The sequence below is a fragment of the Equus quagga genome, unplaced genomic scaffold, assembly GCF_021613505.1.
Source record: "Equus quagga isolate Etosha38 unplaced genomic scaffold, UCLA_HA_Equagga_1.0 HiC_scaffold_5876_RagTag, whole genome shotgun sequence".
NCBI classification, from domain to species: domain Eukaryota; kingdom Metazoa; phylum Chordata; class Mammalia; order Perissodactyla; family Equidae; genus Equus; species Equus quagga.
In genome coordinates, this window is record NW_025794140.1 from 1 (window position 1) to 12323 (window position 12323).

At 46.1% G+C, this 12323-nt stretch overlaps 1 protein-coding gene across 1 annotated transcript; it reads right to left on the bottom strand.

The window, feature by feature from the left end:
• Positions 1 to 4713: 4713 nt before the first annotated feature.
• On the bottom strand, positions 4714 to 11575 carry LOC124232417 (glutathione S-transferase A1-like). Its single transcript, XM_046649383.1, has 5 exons — positions 11449 to 11575; positions 10325 to 10457; positions 8272 to 8413; positions 5910 to 6041; positions 4714 to 5087 (listed from the first exon to the last, which is right to left on the bottom strand). Exons 2-5 carry the CDS (start codon positions 10426 to 10428, stop codon positions 4965 to 4967), a joined length of 501 nt encoding a protein of 166 aa, XP_046505339.1. The 5' UTR covers positions 10429 to 10457; positions 11449 to 11575; the 3' UTR covers positions 4714 to 4964.
• Between the last annotated feature and the right edge of the window lie 748 nt (positions 11576 to 12323).

Genomic DNA, 12323 nt, shown 5'->3' on the forward strand with positions numbered 1-12323 from the left:
TTTTATTACTGAACTTGGGATTAACAGACATATAAGACAGTGCACACAATTTAATACAACTGGATGCATTTTGACATATGTATATGCCTGTGACAGACCCACCACTATCAATATAGTGAACATGCCATGCCCTCAAGCCCTGTTGGAATGCCTTCCTCCTGCCCCTCCCATCTCACAAATCGGCTTCTTCTCACTATGAACTAGTTTGCATTTTCTAGAATTTCATATAAATACAACCATACAAGAAGTGCTCTTGTTTGTCTGGTTTCTTCTGCTCAGCATGATTATTTTGAGGATTCATCGATGTTGTTGATTGTAGTCATTCCTGTTTATTGCAAAGTGGTTGTATGAGTTTCCCGTGGCTGCTGTAACAAATGATCACAACCCGCTTGGCTTAAACCACAGGAATTTATTCTCTTACAGTTCTGGAGGCCAGAGTTCTGAAACCAAGGACAGAAAAGGTTGGTTCACTCTAGAGGCTCCGAGTGAGCATCTGTTCCATGCCTCTCTCCCAGCTTCTCCCAGCTACCAGCACCCCTTGGCTTCTGGATGCATCCCTCCATCTATGTCACTGAAATGGACAATGGAGAAGGAAGCTGCAAAGAGGGACTGATGGATGGAGGTAAAGAGATAAGAGTGTAAGACGAAGACTTGGAATAAACTGGAAGGGGTTAAGGGGAAGTGTGGAGAACTTTCTGCCTCAGCCTGTCACTCAACAGTGTTTAGTTGTTCCTTTGGCAATTTACTCTAAAGTGGATTTAAAATTTACAAGAAAAAGTACTTTACTTTCCCTGTTCCAGTAACTCTTTGCTCTCAACTGAAGAGGCCCAACCTATTCCAGGGAGTTAGTCTGGGCAGAAGTTATGCCCTGGCTGAGCACGAGATGGCACCCTTTCTGGAGCAGCGGGACCTCCCTGGGAAAGTCTTTATTGCAAATGAAACTGATCAGAACCGACTTAACCTTTCCCTCCTTTTCTAGAGCTCAGATGAAGTCTACTGTCTCACTCATCTGCAGTGTTTTGGAGCAAAACTTTTCAAGAGGGCTGTGAGTGTCTGCTCTCTCTGCTTCTCACCTCCCGTTTCTCCTCAGCCCCCTCTAGTCTGGCTCTGCCCCACCGCTCCACTGCAACTGCTGTCACCAAGGGCAGCAGCAGCTCTGTGTTACCAAATTCAAGGATCACTCTTGTGTCCTCATGCTCCTCTCCTTCCTGATGCTGCACTTTCCCGTCTCTCCCGACTTTCCTGAGGCCTCCTCCTCAGCTTCCTTGTCTGGCTCCCTCTCCACTTTCCTTCTCTTCTCCAACTGCTTTCTTGTCCTACGTGATCTCCTCAGTGTGACACTATCATCAGAGGTCTGCCTTCCAATGCTGCTTCTGTCTCGCTCTCTTGGATCACCTGCTCTGGGGAGGGTCGCTGCTCTGTCATGAGGACACTCTAGCAGCCCTGTGATGAAGCAGATGTGACAAGGCACTGAGACCTATTCCCAACAACCAGAGCAGAACTGAGGCCTCTGCCAACAGCCAAGTGGTGAGCCGTCCTGGAGGTGGACCCCATGCCCAGTCGAGCTTTGAGATGACTGCATCCCCTGCTGATGGCTCGACTGCAACCCTCTGACAGATCCTGACCCAGAACCACCCAGTTCAGTTGCTCCTAGACGCCTGGCCCTCAGAAACTGCATAAGCTGAAAGATGTTGGAGGCAAGATGAATCAAATTCAGCACCGATTAAAGTTGTGCTGACTCCTGGCTGCTTCGTCCAAGCAGCTCTGGTTGGCAGAATGTTTCTAATAAGTATCTGCTCTTCAAGAGCATTTTGGATAATTGACAACTAATGGCTCAAATCGTGACCCAATTCCTGCAGTTTGGAGGGATTAATATCTACTTTCAATTCAGTTTTAGATACATATATGAATCTGTCCATGAAAATGGTGGATGGTGTAAGGATTCAATACCAAATGAAAATAATTTTGTCACAAGATATTTATGTGATTATGTCACAGATTACCCAGAAGCAATATTCAAAGTATATAACCTCTGGTATCGCAAACATAAATTATTACATAAGTCACTACATAGATAAAAATTAAAAACATATTTGCATTTGTTTTGTAACTAAACTATGTGTAGCATAAAAAGGGATAAAGCTCAATGCGAACCAGTCACAAGGCATTGTGACAATTTCCATTCATCAGTGATTTTTATAAACTGTGCTTGTCTTCTGGGCTGTTTGGGTTGGCCGTGGGTACCTTCTTGTATGAAGGCCATCAGCTCTGTTGGGGTGGCCCTTTCCTGCACCTACGACTCTCAGCGCATTCCCCGGTCCCTCTACTGCTCCCTGCCCTTGTCCCATTGAGAGTTGGGAGCTAGAGGCCTCCCATGGTGCCTCACCCCATGGTGCTTCCCCATGTTCTGGGTGCCTTAACCCTATCCCCAGCTTTGCACACAGGCGTTTCCTTACACTCTCCTCATCACGCTTTCTGAGTTCAGGTGAAATCATCCTCTTCTTGTATTCACAGCCCGAGGCACAATGAGGGAAATCTTACAAGACTCACTTCAGAATACAAATGGGGATTATGAATATATGTTATAAACTGGGATGAGGTTAAGAACTTCCGTTCCAGAGCAGGGATATGAGAGTACATTGTTGGAGGGATGTATAAAAATGGTGTGCCCTCCTCATCCATCCCTTGAGGAGTCTAGAACTGGAGAGAGAGCAGGTAAACTCGTACAGGGAACTGGGAACGACCTGGGAGGACAGCTCGGCACATCTTGGTTGGGCTGATTTGACCCAACACTGCATAGACATAAAGGACACAAACCATGTGTCCCACGTCTCTGTCTGCCCCACCCCACCCAGCTGTGGGGAAGTTCACGCTATGAAAATGGGCAGTCAGGACTAGGACCCTGGGCTCTGTCTCATAGATTCTGGATTTCCTGGCGGGTCCAAATTATGGGCTCAGTATGTGGCTGGAGCTAGAAATGACTCTCTCCCAGGTGTTCCTGCACAGAGACATTCCACGGGGAAATGAGTCTATATCTCAGGCTGCAGTTTAGATCGCAGGCCTGAGTGACAGGAGGGAGGGAGCCCTCCTCTTCCATCCCTCTGCTGCTGCAGGGCATGAGGATGCTGCTGCGCAAGTGGGCTAATGGTGGCCAGGGTTTCCACCAAATCTGCCCAGGTCAGCGGGTCGATGGGACACAGGAACTACGGGTGGCAGAAAGCGCAGCGAAGACCAGGGTTGGCAGCAGAGGATGGGGATTTTCCATCAGTCTCAGGGCTATGTGTCCCCTTGAATGGAGTAAGCCCCTGGTTGTTGGATTTAACACGGGAAAGACACTCCTGGGAGGAGAATGTTCTTGCTGTTCTGAGATAGAAAATCGAGTGACTTAAAATGAATATTTAAGAGATGTGATTTTATCCTATTGTATATTAGGCTGGTAAAGCAGGTGTGTGGCTACACTTCCATGGTTTTATTTTCCTTAGGACAGAATGCAAACTCCTTGTGATGGTCTTCACAGTTCTGAGCACTCTGGGCCCTGTTCTCTGACCTCACCTCCTTGGTGCTCCTCCCGGCGTTATGGCTTAATGCTCCACTCAGACCCAGTGACTCCTCTTTCCTCAAATACACCGCAGTTCAGTCTCTCTCCCTAGGCCATTCACCCTGCTGACCTCCTGCCTGGATTCCATCCCTGCTGCCCCAACAAGGTTCCACCCACTTCCCTACCTGCAACTTGTCTCTCCGTCAGGTCTCACGGCAGCCCTGACTCCCCTCCTTGAGAAACCGTGACTGACCCACAGATTCCAGCAAAGGCATTCTGGTTAGGGTTCTGCCTAGCACTATCTCATCCCTTCACATGGTGCTGTAGATTATCTTGCATCTCCTAAGAAGAAGATATGCTGAAGTCCTGACCCTGGGTACCGATGACTGTGATTTTATTTGCAAATAGGGTCTTTGCAGATGTCATCAAGGTAAGATGAGGTCATACTGTACTAGGGTGGCCCAAACTCAGTTACCAGTATCTTTATAAGAAGAAGGAACTTTGGGTAGATACACACGCACGAGAAGCACACCATGTGACAATGGAGGCAGAAATTGCACTTATGCATCTACAAGCCAAGAAATGCCAAGGCTTGCCAGCAAGGATGAGGACCCAGGAAGAGGCAAAGATGGATCCTTCCCTGAGGCTTCAGAGAGAGCGTGGCCCTGCTCAACCTTGAGTTCGCACCAAGAGCCCCCAGAACGGCAAGAAAATCAATTTCCAGTGTTTTAAGCCACTAAATTTATGGTCATTTGTTACAGCAACCCTAGGAAATTGATGGACAAGGTACACATGATTTTGGATTAGAATGACATATTTTTTTCTTTCTCTCACTAGAGTGAACCCCATGAGGACAGAGACTCTATCTGTTGGGCCTGTCATTGTTTCTCTGGCTCCTGGGACACTGTATATCACATATTACATGTAAAGAAATATTAGTCCCATAAGTGAACAGGAAAAAAGGTTGATTACCTGAAGAAAAGTGGTTTTCCAAAAATAAAAAGAGAGAAAAAAGCTTGCACATTGTGGGTCAGAAAGACAGCAAGTACAAAAGGAAAAGACAATTTTTGTGGAACTGCCATTGCAGATGAAAATTTCTGCTTCACTGTTTTTGACCAGGTATATCATGGCTGTTATGTGACAATTTTTTGAGTAGATCCAAGAATCCATGAAACTTTTTCTGCTTATGTTTATTTTTAAGTCCAGGAGACATCCTAGGAGGAAATAATAATTTCATATTTGATCAAAACAAATGGATTGCCTTGCAAGTAAATCTGCATAGTGGATTTTTGGTAAATTAGCATTTAAACAACGGATTAGTTTATTAGTCTGACAATACTCAGGGTCTACATGTGGGTCAAGCACGTGACTGTTGGAAAACTTCAGAAGATCGGTCCTGCCTGTGCTGGGGGCCAGGCCTGCTTTATCAAACCTTGAGAATCTTTCTTGCTTTTTCTAAAATTTTCTCATCCACTGGAGGTTTCCTCGCCCCACCAGGCTGCAGAAACTTCTTCACGGTGGGCAGGTTGCTGATTCTGGCTTTCAGGGCCTGCAAGGCACAAGAGCACAGCCTCAGAGTGGAGCCAAAGACCAAGCCCGTCATTAGCACAAGCCAGGGAATCTGAGACCCTCCTAGACGAGGACCACCTGAGTCTCCTCCATCGGCACCAGCATGAGGCTGGGAACAGACACCCCGTGAGCCATGAGGATAAGAGAAGAAAATCCAGCTCAAGTGCATTTTCTTCCCTGTCTTCTTCCCTACACACCCATCCTGTGGATTCATGGCTCTTTGCAACACAAGGAAGAGTAATGTGTCTGTGCAACATCAGCACAGATAAAGTCTCCAGTGAGGAAAAGCAAAGATATAGGAAAGGGGGCAGGACCTGAAGACAGGAAATATAAAAGGTAAACCATGAGGCCCGTCAAAACCAATTTGCCCACTGAGGGAGAGACACGGGGAGAGAGGGGAGACTGTGCAGAGAGAAACACAATGTGTGGAAGGAGGAGCAGGAGCCGAGGGGAGGAGAGCTGCTCACAGACTCGGGTGTGGAAGGAGAAGGACACTCCTGGGTCAAGGGAATCACAGAGGAAAGAGGACAGAATCCGGGATGGAACGGAGGCCTGGGAGAGAGGTGCTGATGCTGGGTCCCTCTCATTGTAAAAGACAAATCATCCTCTTGGGGCAGCGTCCACACAGATTGCTTCAGCATAAGGAGATTCTTCTCATGCCTCAGATCAGGGCCTAGAACATAATTTTGGAGACTGGAGGGCAGCAGAGGCCTGGACAATAATGGGGACCCAAGAGGCTAAATATTAGATTCCAAGAGGGGAGGTGTGGGCCTTCCGTCCTCAGGGCTGTGAAAGAGATCACCTTCAGCAGAGGGAAGTTGGCCAGAAGGTTGGGGTCAAGCTCTTCAACAAGGTAAAGAAGTTCCACCAGGTGGATGTCAGCCCTGCTCAGCCTGTTGCCAACCAGGTAGTCTTGTCCGTGGCTCTTTAACACCTGGCGAATTGGAGGAATCGCATCATGAACACAGGCACAGGCAGGCTGGGCCCCCTGCTCCTCCCAGCTCTCTCCAGCCCGCTCTCCCTCCTCTGCTGCCCACTGGGCGGATGTGGAGCTTCAGTCCTTCTCCACCAGCCCTGAATCACTGACACAGAGGGAGGAGTGGGCTCTGCTCTTCTTCCCTCACTCCTCAGTTGAAGCCCAGGTTGCCACTTCCTTTTCCCCTTCCTACATCTCTGGGGCTCCCCACTAGCATCTTCCACTGGGTCAAGAGCTTAGCACCTCTGTGCCATTTTTCCTTCAGTCTCACACCCAACACTGTGCAGCCCTCAAAATTCAGGACACGGCTCTTCATCTGTCTCTCTCTGTCTCTCTGCTTTTTTCTTTCTCCTTTGTTCCTTGGGCAACAGCCTTCCTGAGTCCTCAGCAGACTATTTCAGTCTACGTTTCTCCTCTCGTCTGCTCTCCTCATTTCCTGGTCTATCTCTCTGGGACCTGAAATAACCCTGGGTCACCTTGAACTCACCATCCCCTTACAACAATGGCTCTGACTCCTACCCAACCTGTGTCTGTCAACAACATTGGTGGAATATGTTCTAATTTGCCTGCTGAACTATCTAGCCGTGACTGCACTGATGTCTGCACCTGCTTTAAAATGCATCAAAAAATAACGTACTTGATTGGAGGAGAGGAGGATGGGGACAGATATGATTATGCAAACATCATAAAAAAAGGTCAATTTTTTGAATACAGGTGATGGGTAATATGAGTTCATTGTACCTGTATTTCAACTTCGATATATCTTTGAATTATTCATAATAAAATATTGCAGGAAATATGTGATATTTATCAAAGATATGCAGAGATACGGAAATCACAGACAAAAAAGGGAAAAAACACACATGGCACCACCAACTAAAGATCATAAGAATTTGGCAAAGACCCTTCCAGAATATGTATGCTCATAGAAGTATGGACAAAAACAAATAATATAATGAAGCATCAAATGCCATATACTAATGTGCATCTTCCAGTTACGTCATCACAGGGCTCTTTGATCTCAGACAACAGATGTCCTCAAACTGCAGTGACTGAGGAGCTTGCCACCCTGTGAACATGCTGAACTCTCAGCACCACAAGGGCCAGGAGAGCGGACTTCGTGATTAGTACTACACTCTTCCCTCCGTGAACAGGAGCTGACACACTAGCACTGAGTGCATACTTGTTGAATGAATGAAAGAATGATTTCATGCTCTATAATGATGGGGAGGTCGAGATCAATCCGTTATTTACATGTAAGGCTCCTGTATCTCTTACAATCAAGTTTTGGTTCCTGATTTCTATTTAGCATGATTTCAGGTAGTTGTGATCTTGAAATGTCCTCCTTGACCTTCAAAGAGAAACATCCACTAGCACAGGTACTATGTCTAATGATGGAACTTTATTTCCTTAGTTTGCATGACTTTCCTCAAAAATCTAATAGCCGTGCTCCCAAATTTGTAGATTATTTTCCCTTAACACCATTTCATCTCTCTCTTCTTCTTTATCCATGACCCCCATCTCTGTTTTGACACATCTCGTCCATTCCCTGAAATTCTACCATAATCTCCTGATGGGCAGCTGGTCTCATGTCTCCCTACACTTGATACCAGAATATTTTCTCTTTTTGCTGAGGTAGATTCTCCCTGAGCTAACATCCATGCCAATCTTCCTCTATTTTTTAGTATGTGGGCCACCAGCACAGCATGGCGCTAACAGAGTGGTGTAGGTCCACACCTGAGAACCCAACCCAGGCCCCTGTGGAGTGCCCTGAACTTAAATGCTAGGCCATGGGAGCTGGCCACAGAATATGTTCTGAGGTATTGCTTTCATTGTGTTTCTCTTGGACCTACGGTTGTCCATGGTGTTCTGCAAGATCTGTTTCAATCTCTAGTGTGGCTCTCAGAGCCTTCCACAGCCCAAGCTCTATGACCCCGAAATTCCACTGAAGAGCGAATTCCAGATTGGGTCCCAGTAAATTGAAATTTTGCTGGCAATTATAACTTGGCTAGAACTGCTACAATTCTTCCTCACAGTGGATTGTTATAAAATGCCTTGAGAGTCAGGATGCTCCATTAACTAGGATTCAGGAAGGCTGATGGGTGTGAAGGTCATTGTCCCAGGAATGCTCAGTTCTCTTCTTTCTCCTCTGATCTCAGTGCCCCAGGATGCTGAACAGCCAACTCACTTTTTCAAACGCAGGCAAATAACGATTTGTTGTGCTCTCTTTGATCAGGGTAATCTTAGCATCTTTTTCATCGGGTGGGGTTACGGGTAAAAGCCGGAACTTGGCATTCAAATCTGCCACACCTTCTATGTACATATCAATCCTGTAAGACAAAAATGATCAAAGTGTCAAATCTCTTCTGCCTTTGGTTTTATAGTTTAAAAATATAAAGGAATGGGGCACCAGGAGGTGGCAGAGGAATCCACTTGCATATACATAGGCCAGTCATCCACCCATGATTTTTTCTGAATTTTCACATTTCATTTTAGAACAACATTTCGAAGTAGATATATGTTAAAATTTTTGTTATGCGCATGACTAAACATAAGGACCAGGAGCATTGGTGACCTGTCCCAAGTCACAAGCATGAGAGACATTGGTGGAATCACTGCAAGTGACCACTGAGACCCTAGCTAGGGTTTGCCAGCTCTGCTCGGTTTGTTCTGTGCACAAACTCAGTTTAATTCACACGGCCAAAGAGGTGCCACCTAAGTCACCTCCACAGAGAGTCCCTGGCCCAGCCATCCAGAGAGTCATGTCCCTCTGCCTCTCAACCTGTTACACCACCCAGGACCACATAGCGCCCGATGTTAGCAGCTCCTCCAATGATTTCCATAGAACATGGTTCACAGCCCTCTCCAGGTACTGCTGCCTAGTGCTGACCATGTTTGCATTTCTCAAGAACAAACCTAAAGTATCCCCTGAAATGGTGCAATTCTTCATTCAGTTCCCACCAGAGCATAAGCCAGGTGATTTGCTTTGTGTGTTCCAAACGAAGCTTCCTGCGAGAGGTTTTTAAAAATAAAAGCTTTGTTGACACATAATTCACCTACCTTAATGTCATCCTATGCGAGTGCACAATTTTGTCATTTTTAGAAAAGTCAAAGAATTCTGTACCATCACCACACTCTAAGTCCAGACTATTTTCACCTCTCCTGAAGGAGCTGCTGTGCTTTCACAGGCATTCAACACTCTTCCCTCCCTCTAGCCCTAGGCAACCACTCAACTGCTTTCTGTTTCTGTCGACGTGAATGTTCTGGATGTTTCATGCAAAGGAAATCATGGAATATGTGCTGTTTGTGTCTGGTTCCTCTTATGTGACATAATCTTGTCAAGGTTCATCCGTGTTGTACCCTGCATCAGGACGTCATTCCTTTCCATGGAAAAATAGTACTCCATTGTGTGGACAGACCACTCTTTGCTCATCTGTTCATCACTTAATGGGCAATGGTCTGTTTCCACTTTTGAAGATTATGAACAACACCATTATGAATATTTTCTCCAGGTCTTAGTGTGTATGGATTTTCGATTCTCTGGGGTACATACCAAGTAGTGGAATTGCTGAGTCATATGGTAACTCTATGTTTAACTTTTGAGTAACTGTCACAGTTCCTTACACGGTTTTAATTTTTATCATGTGGTCCCATCACAACAGGGAAGAGACTGCCCAGATAAGCTTGTATTGAATAAATCTGCTGCTTCATCCCTGTATCAAAATGCTCAATGTAACCCTATTATCTTGGGCTCAACGTTTCTAATCCTTGTCAAATGGGACATGCATACAACTGGGTTATAACTTAGGTTCCTGGTCATCATTCTGGTAAATTCTGGAAGATGAGAAGCAGCTCCTTTGGGTCCTTCGTTCCCCAGCCTTATCAACTAGACCCACAGACACTTTGCCCCTCATCTCTGACTGTGGGCTGGTGTCCAGTTCTTAAAGGCTTGAGCACCTGGAGTCATGACTCCACCATCCTCCTGGCTTCTCAGTTCATCATGGTTTGCAGACTTCTGTCACTGTGCCCTCTCTGTGGGCCGCATCCTCTTCTATAATCCCGCTGGCTTGAGTCCACTGCGGGTTTCCTGTCCCTCATCCTCTGAGTACTGAGCCTCAGTCTATACCAATGAGGCCAAACTGCTGGTGGTCATGATCCCCCTGACAAGGTATTGGTGCCCCAGGGAAGGACCTAAATTGTTCCTATTAATTCTTGACAAAACAGCAGGAAAAATACCATACAGGGCTCTCTCCTTGATGTCTTTCCCATAGAGGTTGTGTTTGGCGGCGATGTAGTTGAGAATGGCTCTGCTCTGCACCAGCTTCATCCCATCAATTTCCACCATTGGCACTTGCTGGAAAATCAAACTGCCATCTTTCAAAAGAAGAAAAGGAAAAGTAGAGTGAGATGTTTTATGGATCTCATTTTTTGAGGATGAAAAACTGTTCATTGAAATGGCTAGAGATATAAAATGAAACTGAAATTACTGGGTAACACTTTAATAGAACAGCAGTTGTTGTGAGCTTCCCACAGCCTTTCTTTTGCTTATCAAGCCTCCCTTCACTTTTTAACCAGTTATTACATTTACGTTTTTATTCTCCATCCAGATACTTGGTAGGTCCCTGTATTTCTTGTGCTCGATTTCTCTTCATAGATATTTGAGGAAGAAGTTGGGTGAAGCTGCAACAGGACCACCAGCCATTTGCCATTTCAGGTGGGATGTTCTGAGAACAAGCCTATGGTGCTGCTGGCATTAGGCCATAGCAAGGGAGATTTCTATGGAGGGTGATTTGTATGCTCTTCAAATTCCACCATTTGACAGTGTGTGGTGGGGGCCCTGTTTTCCCCACCCAGTCCTGCGGGCCTCCCTCTTTCTCTCCACCTCACTGACTTACCTGGCGTTCCAAAACTCTCTCAACACCATCTTGTGATCTGTGTCTATAATACGGTTAGGACTTCACTTTCTCCAACCTGTCAGAGAGAGAATTCCAGGCAACTGTTGGGCCTGTTTCTCCTCTTTCCCTCTATTGCATGTGTTTGATGTCCTTTCTGGGAGGCTGTGGGATCCTGAGCTGATACAGCTCAGTCATGGTGCAGAAAAGCAGGAGAAAGCAAAGAGAGGGATCCATGGGACACTGGGGATGGTCCTGTAGCAAATACTCAGAGAGTTTCAGCCCTTCCTGGTCCTTTGGGAGTTACCAAAGCTGCCCACGGAGCCCACCCCATACATTTGAGCCACTTCTCTCCCTCTCCTTGGCCCCCAACTCCCAGCATACACACATATAAGCATTGCCTGGGGTTAAATCCTCAACACATGACTTTGACTAGATCCTCTCATCAGAGGAATTTAGAAACTTGGACTTACCATTTTTCAGCTTTTCAAAGTCCTCTGGGGTGTCTATAAATTCCTCTTCAAACTGGAAAGCAGAAAGAGTAAGTGAGTTCCTGTTCTTTCATTCCACAGCATTATAGAAGTTTTAAACTTGAATGGCCCCTGTCTGGACATAATAAGGAGAAGGGAGATTTCTGAGCTTGGCAGGGCACACAGGGCAGTGTGATCAGGGAGACTGGAAATTTAGATTAGAGCCATCAAGGCAAGAGCACGGGTGGCAGCAGGTAATGGCTCATTCTTGAGGTTTCAATTCACCTCCACCCTGTTTCCACCTCTGTGGATGATCCTGGTCATTGGGGAGGGGGATGTCACGGAAGGAGGGGACTGGGAAGTTCCTCTAGTTATGGGGTTTCAGTATCTCAGGAAAGCCTGTCTCTCCAGGAGAGATCAGGACAGGACGTTGTGTGTCCCCCAGTATAGGGTATGTCAGGTGGGCTATGGCAATCTCAGATGCTGCCACCAGTGGCTTCCGCTGTCATTAACATCACTCCATCCCATGAGGCCCTGCTTACTATAAAATGAGTCTTGGTTACTGCACAGCTTTAACTCTAAGATTCAGAATTTCCTCTCCTGGAAAATTGGGACACCCTAGGTTAGATGTCCAATTGAAGAAAGGAAAAGGAGTTATCAAGGTAGTCAAAAAAATTGTTTTTTAATCAAGAAAACTTGGCTTCTGATATGACTGCCTGGATTTGAACATCATTTCTTACACGTGCTACCTCTTGATGTTGGACACATCACCAAATCTCCTCATGTCTCAGTATCCTCATCTGTATGATGAGCATAGTTACGGCACCTACATTATAGGCTGGTGTGAAGATTAAATCAGTAAGGTATGCAAAGACCTT